This window comes from Geospiza fortis, unplaced genomic scaffold, assembly GCF_000277835.1.
Source record: "Geospiza fortis unplaced genomic scaffold, GeoFor_1.0 scaffold1683, whole genome shotgun sequence".
NCBI classification, from domain to species: Eukaryota; Metazoa; Chordata; class Aves; order Passeriformes; family Thraupidae; genus Geospiza; species Geospiza fortis.
In genome coordinates, this window is record NW_005054665.1 from 194,185 (window position 1) to 209,936 (window position 15,752).

Sequence of the window (15,752 nt, forward strand, 5' to 3'; positions counted from 1 at the left end):
CGCCCCAGACACAGCACCCACCTCCTGCAGCCCCCCAGACACAGCACCCTGTGCCCTGCAGCCCCCCAGACACAGCAATCCTCCAAACACAGCACCCCATCCCCTGCAGCCCCTCAGACACAGCACCCTGTGCCCTGCAGCCCTCCAGACACAGCACCCACCTCCTGCAGCCCCCCAGACACAGCACCCTGTGCCCTGCAGCCCTCCAGACACAGCACCCCACACCCTGCCCCACCTGGGTGCTCCAGTCCCAGTCTGACACCCCCAGCCCAGCTCATTTTCCTACCTCAGGGGTGCCTGCCAAGAGCTGGGGTTACTGGGCTGAGCTGCAGCTCCAGATGCCTCACTGAGGACATTTCTAAGTGTCCATCTGCCTATGAAATCTGTGACTTGTCCCCTTCAACTTAGACAGAGTTCTGTTCCACAGCCTGCTTCCAGCAGCAGAAACTCTGCCATTTCCAGGCTGGTTGTGTTTGTGCCAGCTTATTTCCATCCCTTTCTGTGCTAGCCTTGAGACAACAGAGCTCCTTCCCTGGAATTTCCATGCAGCCAGTGGATCTCCCAGGCCTGGCTGAACCAGCCTGTCTGGGCATGGCTGCAGTGCTGGGGTTCCCTCTGCTTGATTCTGCCCCAGAATCAGGGCACAGAGCCCAGGGCATGGCTCATGGCACAGGCTCCTACCTGTGCCCATGCCTGGCATCTCTTCCCTGCCCAGGGGCACAGCCAGACCCTGCCCAGCCCATTCCCTGTGGCTCTGGGGAGGTCCTGATCTCTGTGGGCAGCATTTGCCTGGGCCACTCTGGTGGCCAGCAGCCACCCTGTGATTCCTCCTTCCCCTCAGCCCTTCCCCTTTGCTGCTCCAAGCACAAAACCCCACAGCCAAGGCTCAAAATTCCTCTGAGGAGCTTGGGAGACCTCTCACTTCAACCCAGAGAAGGGAAGGGAGGAGAAATGAGGTTTGGAGGCTAATTCTGGCAGCATCACACTTGAGAAAGATCAAAAACTCAGGGCAGGAGTACAAGAAAGGAGGGAAGCTGTTGCGTGCATGCTCCTGGAGGCCCCGACAGCCCTGGTTCATGCATCCTGCACGTTATTTCTGTACCTACTTAAATTAAAACCAGCCTTGTCTTGTGGATGCTGACTGGAGCCAGGCAGTTCTTCTCCCCAGGGGAGAATCCAATTTTCACTCCATCTCGCTTGTGTTTTTGACCTGGAATGACTCTGCTTTTTATATTTAACAAACGCTCCCTCCGAGCCTGGGACCACGCTGCGCTTCTCACGCAGAGCTGGCACTGCTGTGGCACACGGTGCCCCGTGCCAGGAGACCTTGGGTGGTTCCCCAAGGTGGGCATCTGCTTACCTGGGCTCTGACCTGCACCCCCTGGCAGAGCTGTGCTGTCACTCCTGAGGTGGCAGAAACTTTGTGGGCAGAGTCCTGGCATGGAAAGGGGGAAGGAGGGCTGGGTGCCAGCCTGCTCCTGCATCCATTGTGCCCTGGGGCTGGGAATGCCAAGGAAGAGCCAGGGGCTGGTGCTGGGCTCTGGGAACCCAAGGAAGAGCCAGGGGCTGGTGCTGGGCTCTGGGAATGCCAAGGAAGAGCCAGGGGCTGGTGCTGGGCTCTGGGAACCCGAGGAGGGGCCCGGGGCTGGGGCTGGGCTCTGGGAATGCCAAGGAAGAGCCAGGGGCTGGTGCTGGCCATGGCACAGCCAGCAGGGAGGGCACTGTGGGCTGTGGCACTGCTGCAGTCAGAGGAGGGACCCCACTACCTGCAGCCCCCCAATTTCTGGCAGATCCCTTCCCAACTGGTTCTCCACAGGGATAGCCAGCTCCAGACTCAGTCCATCCCCTCTGGGAACTGTGGCAGACCTGGCTGCGACAGCACAGCCCCAAATTCCCAGAGGTTCCCACCTCTAGGAATAATTAGCAACAATTCAGAGCTGCCTAATTCAGGCTCCGGAGGTGCTTCCCTTGCTGCAGCACAGCCCTGCTCCCACTCCTGGCACTGAAACCTCTCAGAGGCTCAGGAGACACGGCGGGGGCCGGGCTGACAGCGAGGTGAATGGGGTTGAGGTATTTATTCACTCCTGCAGCTCTCAGAAGCCCTGGAGAGGCTTTACCTGCCCTGACTCGCCCGGGGCTGGGTGCTGACAGCAGCAGCGATGTTTTGCTTCGAATTCCCTGCATTTGATGAGCCCGTGTGTCTCTCTAGCAAGATATGGGGCTTCTCCGGGGTTATATAACTCAGCCAGGGCAGAGCTGCCCTGTTCGGAGGCACCCCCCGTTCCTGCTCTGACACCTGGCAGGGTAATTAGTGTAATTAGTCACTGATTACGGGCGGTGACGCAGGGCACCAGCCCAGCTCCTGCCCGCGCCCACGGGGCTGAGGGACTGCCTGGGAGCAGAGTGTCTGCTTCCTAATCCTGTGACTCCATCGTTAATCAGCCCGGGATAAGAGAGTAAATAATTCTGTCATTGGAGGCTGGTGCAGGGCAGGACAAATATTTTACTAAGTGTACTGTGACAGTGTTCACAGGGGCCTTGAGATGAGGATCTGACTCCATGTTTCAGAAGGCTTGATTTATTATTTTATGATCTATATTATATTAAAACTATACTAAAAGAATAGAAGAAAGGATTTCATCAGAAGGTTTGCTAAGAATAGAGTAGGAAGGAATGATAACAAAGGCTTGTGGCTCCGACTCTCTGTACGAGCCAACTGACTTTGATTGGCCATTAATTAGAAACAACCAACATGGGCCAATCACAGATCCACCTGTTGCATTCCACAGCAGCAGATAACCATTGTTTACATTTTGTTCTTGAGGCCTCTCAGCTTCTCAGGAGGAAAAATCCTAAGGAAAGGATTTTTCATAACAGATGTCTGTGACAGTGCACCCCTCTGTTTGTGAGTGTCACACGCCAGATCTGCACAGGATGTGGATAGGGAGCCCTAAGCTGGGGCATCAACTCCTGCCCCCAAAGCTTTGGCTCTGGAACTCTGCATCCCCCGTGGTCTCCACCAATTCTGCCCTTCCCAGGGACCAGAGAGGCCAGTGTGGTGCTGGCACAGGGACTGTGCTGGGCCTGGATGTCCCCAGCACGGAGCTCTGGGCTGCCACAGTGGGTACAGAGGGGTGCAGGGTTATTGTCCTCATCCCAAGGCAAAGGAGTGAAGGTGGCAGCGTGTTGCTGAGGGACAGCTCCTGCCCAGCAGCTGGGGGCACCCCATCTGGCTGCTGATGCAGAAGGACAACTTCCCCACCTCCAAACAGCATCCCAAGACCCTTTTCCCCAAACCTCTGAGGGAAGCCAACTTCATTCCACAGGGGTTTATAATGGGGAATAAAAAAACACTTTCTGCCTAAAGCAAAGTATTCAAAACCTATCTGCAGTCAGATTCCTCGAGCAGCACCACCACTGAGGCAGCAGCCACGTCCACAGGCCTCCAGACTTGTGTTGTACCAGGAAAATAAAATCCTGGATTAGCTGTACACCCTCCTGCAGGACACTGGCCTGGCAGGCAGCTCCAGCTCTCTGCCCCACAGGGCTCCAGCCTTGCTGGCTCCCGGGGGTCAGGGTCCCATGGAAAGGCTGCTAGAGCCTTCATTTCATTCTTAATCCAGAAAAATAAGCAAATAAAAGCAGGATTCCATTTTAGGCCTCTGTATCCTGAAAAGCTGCTGCCAACGAGCCTCTCATGCGCTTGCCTGGCTACGCTCTGGCACTGGGAGCAGAGGCTGGAGGGGCTGGAAAAGCAGCACAGGGGGACTTGATTTCATATGAGCTGAATTCCAGCTTTCACTCCAGTGGAAAAGTCCATAAAAACGGGGATTTGGAGTCTGCTCCTGCCCGGGGCATGCCTGTGTAACCACTCCTCTCTGCATTCCTCAGATTCCTGTTCCGCTGGAGACTGGATTGAAGACGGGGTCTGAGGTCCCTGCTGGAGGAAGGAGGAGGAGGAGGAGGTTTCCCTTGGCCTCTAAGCTGTGAAAGCGGAAAACCAAAGCATGTCACAGGTCATAGAATCCCACGTGCTGCGTGTTGGGCAGACTGTGTGCATTTCCTCACCGGAGGAAAGCAAGGGCCTGCACCCAGCGGGGTACCCCAGGCTGCCAGGCAAGTACGTCTACTACTCCACAGAAAGCTGGACTGATCCCCCCTCCATGGTGCACCCCAAGGCTCACCTGCTCCCCAGGTATGGAGCCCAGCCCCTGCCAGAGCTGGTGGCTGCTCACACGCAGGGGAAGGACCAGCAGAATTCCTCCTTGGAGAGACCCCATGCACCGAGCCAGCCAAAAGAGGAGGAGAACAGCAGCACGGACCCTGAGGATCAGCCAATGTCTCCCTCTCTGGATATAACCATAGAGACTCTCAACCAGATGATCCTAGAGATTGATCCCACCTTCCAGCCACTGCCATGCAGGCCAGTGAGGGCTGCAGGCCAGCCTGCTGCTCAGGGTGACACTGCGGCCACCAAGAAGCAGGAGCAGGAGGCAATAGGTGAGGCAAAGGAAGGGCTTGGGCTGTGGAGACACCAAAGCTCCCATCTGGTAAAAATCAGAGCCTGGTTGGGCACATGTCTGTTCTTTTGACCCACACAAGGTCCTGAGCTCCTGGGGAGGTTGGAAATGGGCACCAGGGACATTCCCTGCTGTCCCCAGGAGGATCACTGTCCTGACATCAGGGCTCCATATTAAGGAGCAGCTGTGTGTCCAAGCTCTGCCTGACTCCAGTGCTTCCACAGCCCTGCTCTGATCACTGTTGATGTGTCTCCTGTCCAGAAAGGAGCAGGGAAAACAGCTTTTAGTTCTACCTGATGTCCATTTCCCCGTGTTTGAAGAAAACAATTCTCATTACAAATGGGGACTTGCAGCTGTTGGAAAACTTCTAATCCCAGTTGTCACCACCAGTGACAGGCTCTGGGTGCCCAGTGAGGACCCTGCTCCCCTCAAGGGCAGCAGAACCTTTCCCAGGGTCACACTTGACCTGTGGGAGCACATGGCTTTGCAGCCAGATTTCCAGAGCCCTGGGCTAAGGTATCGAGTGTTGCACAACCATCCCATTTAAGTGTTCCTAACCCTTGTGCCAGGGAAATTCTTTTTCCAGGGCTTGTGCACTCCCTGGGCAGCATACCTGGCATAGGCAAGGCACCAGCAGCACATACCAGCCCTGCCTCTGCTCACAGTGCCTTGTGTGACCCCTTGTGCAACTCTTCCCTGTCATCCCTGCAGCCCAAACTCTGATTTTTTACTCCTGCCTGGGCTCTCCTGCTCATTTTGGGTGTTCAACACCCTGTGCACGGGGCAGCCCCAGCACAAGGGGAGCTGACACTGCTGACAGGACAGGTTCAGGGTGGTTCAGGTGCCTCAAGCCTCACTGCTTCCCAAAAGCTTTACTGCCCATCCTTGTCTTTACACATGGAAATACCTCCACAATCAGTTCCCCACAGTAAGGTCAAATTTGAGGGTGTTAAAGACAAAAAAAAAAAATAATAATTCAATTCTCCCTGAGGCCTCATGCAAACATAGGGAGAAGGATGAGGAGGGTGTGAGGGTGTGCAAGGCACTGCAGGAGCCAGGCAATTCCAGAGCAGACAGTGTCTGCTTCCTGCTGGGATGGACAGGGTGGCCTTGCAGATAAAATACTGTGCCAAAGTGCAGATCCAGCTCTGGCTGCTCAGTGCCTGACCCATTGCACTGCTCAGGGGCTGGAGCCCCAAGCAGCTCCACAGGTAACGTGCTAATGGTCTGGAGAATCTGGCTGCAAGCGTGGAACTGAACATCTGGAAAGCTGGCCATGAATTCCGTGGGGAAAGCCTCACCCCAGCTTTCATTTTCTTTTAACAGCTCTTGGTTTTTTACACAAACTTCCTCCCATAGGGCAGTGTTCACTCACCTGCTCCTGCTCCAGCCCTGCAGCCTGTGCCCTGGTGTGAGGGTGGCAGGGACTGATGGTGCCCAAGAGAGGTGAGAGGGGCCTGTTCTTGTCTTTTTTAGTGGAGACCATGAGGAAGCTTTAAACACGGCACTAAATCTTGATGAGCCCCTTCCAGCTCAGCAGAATCTGTGAAATGCTGCAGCAACAGGAGGCACCTTCATGAGAGGCATTATTCCTTCTGGATCCTTCTAGATCCTAGAGGAGAAAGGAGATCTCAGATCTTGGCTTGCGTGACATCTGGGCTCCGTGTTTGTGGCACTTTTGCCACTCCTTGATGCTGGAAAACTTGCCAAGGTCTTGAGCAAATATTTGAGGTTTAACCACAGGTGATAAGAGGAGCAAAGGCAGAGAAGTAGGAGGTAAAAGGCCTCATCAGCCCGGTGCACAGACTCTTGTCAGTTCTTTAAAGAACAATTAAAAATCCCCTTTTTTTTTCTCATTTTGGGGAGATATTGACAAAAAGCACCCGGCCAGCTCACTGCAAGGGTGTGAGCACTGGTGCCAGGGCACATGGCCACAGAGCTGCCCCCAGGCTGGGCACTGGAGGAGCTGCTGCTGGCAGCAGCTCTGGCTCTGGCTCTGTCCTGCCATGATCCAGCTGTGTCTCCACTGGGGACCAGCCCTCCTGGCACACCCAGTGCCTCCTTGGCTGTGTTTATCCAATTTTCTGCTGGGATTGGCACAAAGGGACTCAGAGAATCACTTCTGTACAACCCTGTGCTTTTCCTGCTCATCCAGCTCCGTGCCCCAGAGCTCAGGCTGGTGCTTGGGCCAGCAGCTCTCACACAGCAGGTCCATCAGGACCTGTCACAGCACGGGCAGGGAGCTCAGGGCTGTCAGAGCAGTTTGTCTTTGCTGCAGCAAAAAGGATTTTCCCTTTCTGAGAAACTCCTTTGAGAAGGGGAACTTTGCTGAACTCCATGGCAGGGCAAGGAGCAGGAGCTGAAAGCAAAGCTGGGCACGTCCAGGCTGGAAGGGAGGTGCACACCTCTGGCTCTGGAGTGATGAAGTGATTAACCACAGCAGCAGCTCCTCTGGGATGTGATGAATCTGCCATTGCTGCAAGCACTCAAATCAAGTCTGAATTGCTAAAAGGGCTCTTCCAGCTCAGCCAGAAGTGCTGGCTTCGTCCAAGGAAGCCTGGACCTGACGTGCACCTGGTGCTGGCTGTGAGGTTCCACTGAGGCTGTTGGACAGGAGATGCTGTGAGGGGTGTTCCTGTGTCACTAATGGCAAGAGCAGGGGCTGGCTCTGAGCAGAAAGAATCCCAGAGCAGGACACAGGCACAGAGACTGCTCCAGAGAGATCTGTGCAGGGTGGGAGAAAGGAGGAGGGAGCAGCCAGCCCCTGCCAGGTCTGTGCTTGCTGCCAGCATGGCTGGTCCTGTACACCAAGAATGTTCTATCTGTCCCTGTCCCACGTGGATATTCCACTGCTCCAGCTGTACCTGGGGCCAGGTGACATCCCCTCTGCCCAGGGTGTGCAGGGCCACCCTCCGAACCTGACGTCAGCCCTGGGGGAGCAGCCAGGTGTTTTTCTCTTGAGTCAGGTACAAACAGAGCAGCTGCTGGAGGGAACACCCTCCTCTGGCTGCAGGTCTGGGCAGGTCCTGGCTGGGTAATGCTGGCGAGGGGGGTCTGAGCAGCCAGACGTGACCGCACGTAACCCCCTTCCTTCCCTGGAGCCTGCCAGCACAGGGGGGATCACTTCATCTTGGGGTCTCTGAGGAATCAGCCCTCACAGGCTCTCAACACACTGCTGGACCCCCAGCCCTGCAGAGAGGGAGCCAAAATTCCCAGCAGGAAGAACAGACACGTTCCCCACAGAGCTTTGCTGAGGAACCCAGCTTGCACACACCAGATCCTTCATGACCCTCTCTCTCTCTGTCTCTGCAGACATCAAGTACATAGAGCTGACACCGGGCAGAGCCACGGGGCCTGACCTGCCACAGGGCTCCCCCAGCCCTTCAGGCACCCCCTTCTCCAGGTCCCCTCAGACCAACAGCTTCCTGCCCCAAAAAGGAGCACCGGGAGGCAAATACAGCTCTAGTGACAGCGTGGTTTTCTCCAGCCCACCCGGACCCCCGAGTCCCCAGCCGGCCGCCCTGAGCTGCAGCAAAGCGCCCGAGAGCACCAGCGCTCCCTGGCAGTGCCTGGCAGGACACACGGACACGGCCTCGTGCAGCCCCGGGGCCCTCAGCACCTCCCCAGGTGTTGACAACCTGCTGAAGCCCGTGCAGGTGCTGAGGGCCCGGCAGAGGGGCAGCTGGGTGTCCCAGCTCTCCACCAGCCCTGGCTCTGACACCAGCTACATCCTGGGCAGGTAAATGCCACCTGTGCCCGCTGGAAGGGCCACAGGGCAGTCCCTCATTCCTTGGGCTGGCAGATGACGCCCTGCAGGGTTGGTGCAGTGGCTGGCATGGTTTCTGTGTGTGAACACCCCCCTGATCTGTGCTCTGTCTCCCTCCCGCAGCAGCACCCACTCGCTCCACAACGACGACTCCGATGCTTCGGCCGCTGCCTCCCTGTCGCCCTCCAGCTCCCTGGGCAGCCCCTGCTCCCCTTCCTCTGGCACCGTGGCTCACCCCAGGGAGGCTTTTGGCCAGAGCTCCCCTCAGCCCCGGGCAGGCAGCTCCCCCAGCCCAGCTGGCCAAAGCCCCCCCAAGTTCTGCCAAACAGCCCCCCCTGGCCAGCTGCAGCCCGGCCTCGAGGCTTGGGGGCCTGAACAACGCGCAGTCAGCGCCCACCCTCAGCTGCCTCTCGGACAGTGAGTCACGGGGCAGGGTGGGAAGCAGAGCACAGCCCAAAACTGCTGGGAAACAGGGGGCAAACCCCATTTTCCCTCTGCTTTAGCTGCTTATATTCCCTCTGCTTATAGACACAAAGGATGAGAGGTGCTTGCTGTGTTCCCCCATGGCCCGGGTGGTCTCCAGGCTGAGGGTGGTGACCCAGGATTGGGCACAGCTTTCTGCCCACCGGTGTCCTGGGACATGGGCTCAGCAGCCAGGAATGCTCTGCTCCCTCCAGGAGATGCAGATGCACCTATTTATAGCACCTGAGAATGAGAAGCATCATTCTGTGCTGTGCTGTCCTGTTTGCAGACCCAGAGCGGGTTGGGAGGAGGGGTTGGGGTTCCCGTTTGCTCTGAGGACACCAAAAGGTACCAGGGTTCACAAGGTCCCTCATTCAAGGGCAGACACTGGGCTATTGTTCTCTGGAGGAGATGAGCAGAGGGAGCTCTCAGGCCAGAGGGCTTTAATTGGAATCCTTATGGGAATAGCAGGAGGGTGTGTGGGTCAGATCCTGGTGTAAATCCCATGGTCCAGTGGATTGTGCAGGGCTGGGCAGGCTGGCGCTGCCAGGGGATTTCATGTGACCCTCTCTGCACTACATCACTGCCTGCCAAGAGAGATAATTACATGGAGAACGAGCTGTTCTGAGGAGTGGGGAGGAAAGGATTCAAAAGGATTGAAAAACCTTCAGCCCTGGCCACCCTGAGAGAGAAATGCCTTTGCTGGGCTCTGCCATCTGTGGAGGTCCTTCAGGTTCCTGCTGGCCTTGACACTCTGTGCTCTCTTGCAGGTCCCCTGAAGGCTGGGCAGCCCACCATGAAGTTTGTGATGGACACATCCAAATTCTGGTTCAAGCCAAGCATCAGCAGGGACCGAGGTGAGGCAGGAAAGGCTCTATGGCTGTGACCCCACCTCGGGCTCTGGCCTGTCCCCAGAGCTCCCCACTGTCCCTGTGGGGACTCACTGGGGGCAAATCAAAGCCTGCTGGGGGCTGATGGGCGTGGAGGGACCCTCTCAAGGGTTGTGTCATGGCCCCTCTGTGTCCTCCAAGCCCAGCAAATCTTCTCCTGCCTGTCACACAGCGTGGCCTGGCCAGGGGCTGAGTGTCCTGGGGGCTGCAGGGACCCGTGGGACAAAGCCAGGGCCCTGCAGGGACACTGCAGTTGGTGCCACACCAGGGCTGTGGTGTCCTTGGCACACGCTCCAGAGCTTTTGCTGCTGCTGCCAAGGAGGGACTCCCTGCAGAGCAGCAGGGCACAGGGCAGGGAGTTCCCACCTGTTGTGCTTGGCTGAGCCCCTGCCTGTGCTCTGACAGCAATCCAGCTGCTGAGGGACAAGGAGCCGGGCACGTTCCTGGTGAGGGACAGCACCTCCTTCCGGGGCTCCTTCGGGCTGGCCATGAAGGTTCCTGGCTCTCCCTCGGGCAGCCAGACAGGTGAGGGGGTGCACAGGGGGCTGCTTCAAGGGTTTAACTGAAATTACTCAAAGCCACAGAGAAGCCACAGCACTCTGGTGTGTGGGAGGCGCTGGTGGAGAGTCTGTGTGTGCCCATTTGGCTTGTCACAGGGGCTGGCACCACGATGGTGGCACAAAGCAGCTCCAGTGATGCCCTGTGACAGGACTCTGGGGCGGCCAGGGGTGACACAGTGGCGCTGGGGCCGGTGCTGGTGCTGATTGTGGTTCCTCTTGCAGGTGAGGAGAGCAGTGACCTCGTCCGGCACTTCCTCATCGAGTCCTCCACCAAAGGGGTTCACCTGAAGGGCGCCAGCGAGGAGCTGTATTTTGGTAAGGATGGTGCTGTGCCCACAGCAGCCCTGGCAGCCCCAGGAGCTGTTCCCCAAGCCCCTGGAAGCACCAGGTGAATGTGTTGCACACCTGGCAGCACAGGGACCCCCCAGCCCCAGGTCCTGCCTGCCCTTCCCTGGAAGTGAGACCATGGCTCCAAAGCAGGAACATGATCTCTCCCTGTTGGGACACTGTTGCAGGTGTGTGGGTGAGGGGTTCCAGGCAGCAGACCCCCATAACTCACAATTCTGATTGCAGGGAGCCTCTCTGCCTTCGTCTACCAGCACTCCATCACCCCTCTGGCGCTGCCCTGCAAGCTCAGCATCCCCACCCGAGGTAGGAGATGGGGCAGGAGGGAGGCTCCGGGCGGCCCCTCCCGCTGTTCCAGGGAGGTGGGCGAGGTCCTGCTGTGGGGAGGGGTCTGAGCCCCCCCCAGGTGCCTGCGAGGGGCTGCTGCCATGGCTGCAGGTGGAGCAGGGACCCGCAGAGCTGAGCTGGGGACAGGAGGGTGGCGACTCCTTTCCGCTGGGGGCAAGGGAAGTGGGAGTGGGAGATCAGAGGTGAGTGGAGAGGGAAATGAAGGGCAATTAAGTTAATTACTGCTCTAAACCCCTGCAATTAGAGTGGTCCTGTGCCTCTGAGCCTCTTGTGAGATAAGGAAAGGCCAAAGAGGTGACCAGCTCAGCCTGGCCTGTGGCATCACTGCTCCTGCTTGTCCTTTGTGCAGATCTCGCTGATGGATTGGACAGCCCTGACTGCGCTCCTGAGCCTGCCCTGTCCCTGGCCAGGAAAACTGCAGGTGAGGACAGGAGCCAGCTGCTGGCCCTGGGGACAGCCTTGGGCACACTGTGACAGCAGCAGGTCACCCCTGTGCAGGGGTGGGCACTGCTGTGACATCCCCCCCCAGCTTCCCCATGGGGCTGGAGATAGCTGCAGGATTTCTGCAGATTTTTCCCTGGGTTGCAAGGAAACCTGATATTTTTAAGGAAAGGAAACTTTGGGTCCTCAAGTTGCTTGAAAACACAGCTCTTGAGGTCGTGAGGCTGATAAAAGACCCCCGGGTTCCACAGTTTTAAAGAGTTCCTGATTTTTAAGGCTCTCTCCTGATGGGCTTCAATGGGGATGGAACAGCTGGAGCTTTAGGAGAGGGATGGGCAATCAGGGCCTGGTGAAATTCCCTTACAGGGCACATGTGGGAATGCCAGAGCAGGATGGGGAAGGGTCTGTGCACCTCAGCCTGGGTGGGCTCCAGGTGAGAGCAAGGAATGAAGGGCAGGAGACCACATGGACGGGTCACAGCGCAGGCTGGGGAGCTGGGGACTGCTTTGTTTTGCTGGAAATTCTGAAAAATCAGTTGGCAAGCTGGAAAGTTTAGTTTGACCCAGAACAGCCCTTTAAACAGCTCAATCAGCCTGAAATGTCATGTTTTAGGTTGGCCGTCAGCCCTTCATTAGCTTGGGGTATTTCTGCTTTTCATTAAAGGAAATATGTAATAAACAGAAAAAAAAAAACCAGCAAATGTGACATTTAGAAACGGGAAATTAAATACTTTGACTTTTACAACAATTAGCGCAAAGAATTAAAGCAAACCAAACTAAATTAGTGAAGAATTTCTGAGTCACCAAACCTTTTAATTTTCGTCAAAACAAACCTGACCCGGGTCCGTGTGAGGGATCTGCAGGATGACCCCCAGGACCCAGCCCTGCCTCTGGCCCGGGTCACATCCGTGCTGAGCTGCGCTGTCCTTGCAGTGTGCAACGTCCTGTACCTCCACTCGGTGAACGTGGAGACGCTGACGGGAGCCCCAGCCATCCTGAAGGGCATCTCCTGCACCTTGGAGCTGGAGACGCTGCCCACCCCAACCCTGGTGCACTTCAGGGTGACGGAGCAGGGCATCACGCTGACCGACGTCCAGAGGAAGTAAGAGCTTGGATGGGCCAAGGGAGGGGGGGGTTCATGGAGAGGCAGCTCCCTCCTCACCTCCCAGCCTCAGGAAAACCTGTCCTGGTTGGACAAATCCATGTCACCATCCAGGGATGGATTTGACACCATAGCAAGGGGTGCTGGGTTTGGTGGCATGGCAGGGAACCAGCTGCACTCAGGGTTGGGGATTTGGGATGCCTTGAGACCCTCAGTCTCCCACAGGCACAATAGGATTTGCAAATTCATGTCCTTTCCCAGGCCCTTCCCTTTCCTAACGATTCCCTCTCCTCTTCCAGGGTGTTTTTCAGGCGACATTACCCCTTGGCTGCCATCAGGTTCTGTGGGATGGACCCTGAGAACAGAAAGTGAGTTTTGGGCAGCCGTGCCTGTCAGAACCACCCACCACTGCTGTGCTCCCTTCCCTGTGGTTCCCAGTGCCTCTGCACCACTTCAAATCCCAAATCCCATAAAACTGCCCTGGGCACACTGTGCTGGGGTGGATCTAAACATAACCCTTGGCTTTGCAGCTGATGGAATGAGTTAAACATCAGCCTCTGAGCAACTCCAATTCTGTTCTTCCCCCAGGTGGCAGAAGTACTGCAAGTCCTCCAGGTAAGAGCAGAGACCTCCTGCATGGAGTGGGGGGCTGGAATCCGGGGGAATGCTGCAGCTTTGGGAAGTGGCAGCATTGCAGAGCAGCAAAGAATGAGCTCAGAAATGAGGAGGGGATGTGATAGAAGTTACCATGGTGGCAGGATGAGGCATGGGACTGATGGGTGAAGCTTTTTGGGGGGGTTTGGATGAGAGGTTTGGCTGAGCCCAGTTTTCCACATCCCCTCATGCAGAACCCCTCATCCAAATCCCACAGCCTTCCCAGGGACTTGTGCTGGGTTCAGGAAGTGAGTTTATATCTGGCTCTACCTTGTGCTCAAGAATCTTTTCACAGCTGGGGAAGCCTTGCCAAAAATGCTCCTCCCGGCTGCTTGGCTTCCAAGGAAACGTGATTGGGGAGCGGGCCAAGGTGGAATTGCTGGAACTGGGATTTGGCTTTGTGGCTGGGCTGGTTTCAGCCTATTCCTTCAGATTCCTGGATGCAAACTGAATAAGCCTCTTTTCTTTCTCAAAGAATCTTTGGGTTCGTGGCCAAAAGCCAGACAGACTCGGAGAACCTCTGTCACCTGTTTGCAGAGTACGACACCGTGCAGCCAGTGTCCCTTGTCATCGACCTGCTCCGCCAGCTCCTGCCCAGCCCATAGGGACACTGCCCTGGGACACTCAGGGCCAGCAGCTGCCCACACACTGCTGAGCTTCTCCTGCTCCCCTTCTCCTGCTTCTGGGTTGCATTTTGGCAACAGCACGTATTTCGAATTTTTTTGTTATGCACCACCACATCAGGAGCCTCAGTTAAGACTTTCAGCTCTGGTGGGATGAGATCTCCTCCAAGCCTCTCCATGGGGCACTGGCTGCCCTGGGAAAGGGATGGGAGCTGTGCTCTCTATGGAACCACTGTCCCTCCGCTGGACTATCTGCTTTGAAGGACCACAATGCTCTGGCTGGGCTTTCCACCAGCCATGAGGTGCCCTGTTCTTGGGGTGTCTGGGCTGGGGGAGGTCACGGAGCTGAACTGAGTTGGGGACTCAGCCCTGACACCCCAGTGCTGCAGGAGGGAAAGTCTGGGGGAGGAATCGCCCCCTGAGCAGCACAGAGAGGCAGCTTTGCAAATCAAAGCGTATAAAATGACTAAGTCCTGCTGGAAAGCTGCTTCCCTCGAGGAGCAAGCAGCATCCACAGGCAGGAATGACAGAGCAGCGCATTTTTCCTGGTGCTGGGAAATTCTCCTGCCCTTTTACGCAGTGCAGGGTTGCGGGCAGGGCTCGACCTCCCAGCATTGCAGAGAGCTGGGAAATAAATGGTGACATTTCCATGACAGTGAAACATCATCGGGTTTTTGGAAATGACTTGCCTGAATTTGGGCCGGATTCTCAGATGACGTAAATTGGCAGGGCCTCGAGGAAGACGATTCTGCCATGATCTGCAGCAGCTGAAGGGTCAGCTCGTGCTGTAGCTCAGAGCAGAAAGCAGCTCTGAGGCCACCACGCTCTTCTCTACCTTATTTCTCATTTGGTGCCTCTGCTTTGGTTTAATTTTGGCCCCCATGTTAACAAACCCTGGCAGGGGTATTTTCAATAAAGCAGTAGAATATTTTTCAACAACACCACGAGCATGGATGGCAGCAATGGAGACACTTGCTCTGCTCCAGAACAGCTGAACAGATGCACCCAGGGCAGAGTCCCTGTGCTCCAGCCAGGCTGTGGAGCAGGTCTAGATGTGGCCACTCTTGGCAATGACCAGAACAGATATTGGGGTCACTGAAGGAGGAGCATATGGGGCACCAAGAGGAGACAGCAGCAGCAGCTTTGTCCCCCTGGTCCTTCTGCCCTGAGCTCTGCTCAGCCACAACCCAGCACTGCATGGTGAGCTCAGGAGCTGGTGCCCCAAGGGATCCAGGTGCCTCTGCTGTCCCCATCGTGCTGCAGGGACCAGGGGGCTGCAGCTCCCCAAGGTCACAGGCAGTTTGGGCTGTGGAACCTCAGCCCTGAGACCCTGGGGCAGCCCCAGGACCCCCAGAGCTGGACTCTGTTGTTACCATGTTGCTGGTCAGGACCAGCAGCTGGGAATGCGGACGGGCAAAGGCTTTGGGGGTTGTGCTGCCCCGCCGAGCCCAGCCAGCCCTGGTAGCCATCAGCACAGGGCCAGGGCACGGGGCTGGGCTCCAGGAAGCCCATCTGCCGTGCCAGCAGATTTCTGGGATGTCTGTATTGGCTGCAGCCCATCCCGGTGCTGTTTGCACAACGCCAGCACCGCCCGCAGCCCGGCTCAGACACTGGGACACAGCGGAGCCATGGCCGGGAAGCGAGCGGCTGTCGCAATTCCTGTGCCTGGGCATCTCCTGCCTGCATCCTGACCCCCTCCCCAAACACCGTGCGGGGCTGGAGGTGCCCGGTGCGCCCTGGCACCAGCAGGCACCTGCGCGTGTGCCTTGGGCTGCAGCACTGCCTGGCCTCGAGCCCGTGTCCCTGGAGCAGCCAGTGCCTGTCCCGGTGTGCCCTTGAACTTTGAAGCCGGTCCAGGGTCCCCTCCCCAGGCTGGCGCCGTCGCCGCTGCTCGGTGGCGCTGTGTAGGGCGACAGGGACAATCCTCCCGGTGGCACCGGTGGAGACACTGAGCCGGGAGTCATGAGGAAGCAAGAAATTAATTGTTTCACACACCATCCCTGCTCAGGGAAGTTCTTCCAGACGCTCGTAGGCTCCCGGGG

The 15,752-nt window shown here is 57.0% G+C and overlaps 1 protein-coding gene across 1 annotated transcript in view; it reads left to right on the forward strand.

The window, feature by feature from the left end:
- Positions 1-14,065, forward strand: part of TNS4 (tensin 4) — a 16,507-nt gene extending 2,442 nt beyond the window's left edge. The window contains 13 exon segments of the mRNA XM_014311131.2: positions 3,892-4,500; positions 7,833-8,259; positions 8,410-8,577; positions 8,579-8,703; positions 9,519-9,605; positions 10,044-10,163; positions 10,421-10,513; positions 10,772-10,849; positions 11,241-11,312; positions 12,265-12,433; positions 12,733-12,801; positions 13,022-13,048; positions 13,563-14,065. Coding sequence (XP_014166606.2) covers positions 4,008-4,500; positions 7,833-8,259; positions 8,410-8,577; positions 8,579-8,703; positions 9,519-9,605; positions 10,044-10,163; positions 10,421-10,513; positions 10,772-10,849; positions 11,241-11,312; positions 12,265-12,433; positions 12,733-12,801; positions 13,022-13,048; positions 13,563-13,692 — 2,058 coding nt within the window. The 5' untranslated portion in view covers positions 3,892-4,007 and the 3' untranslated portion in view covers positions 13,693-14,065.
- Positions 14,066-15,752: the final 1,687 nt, after the last annotated feature.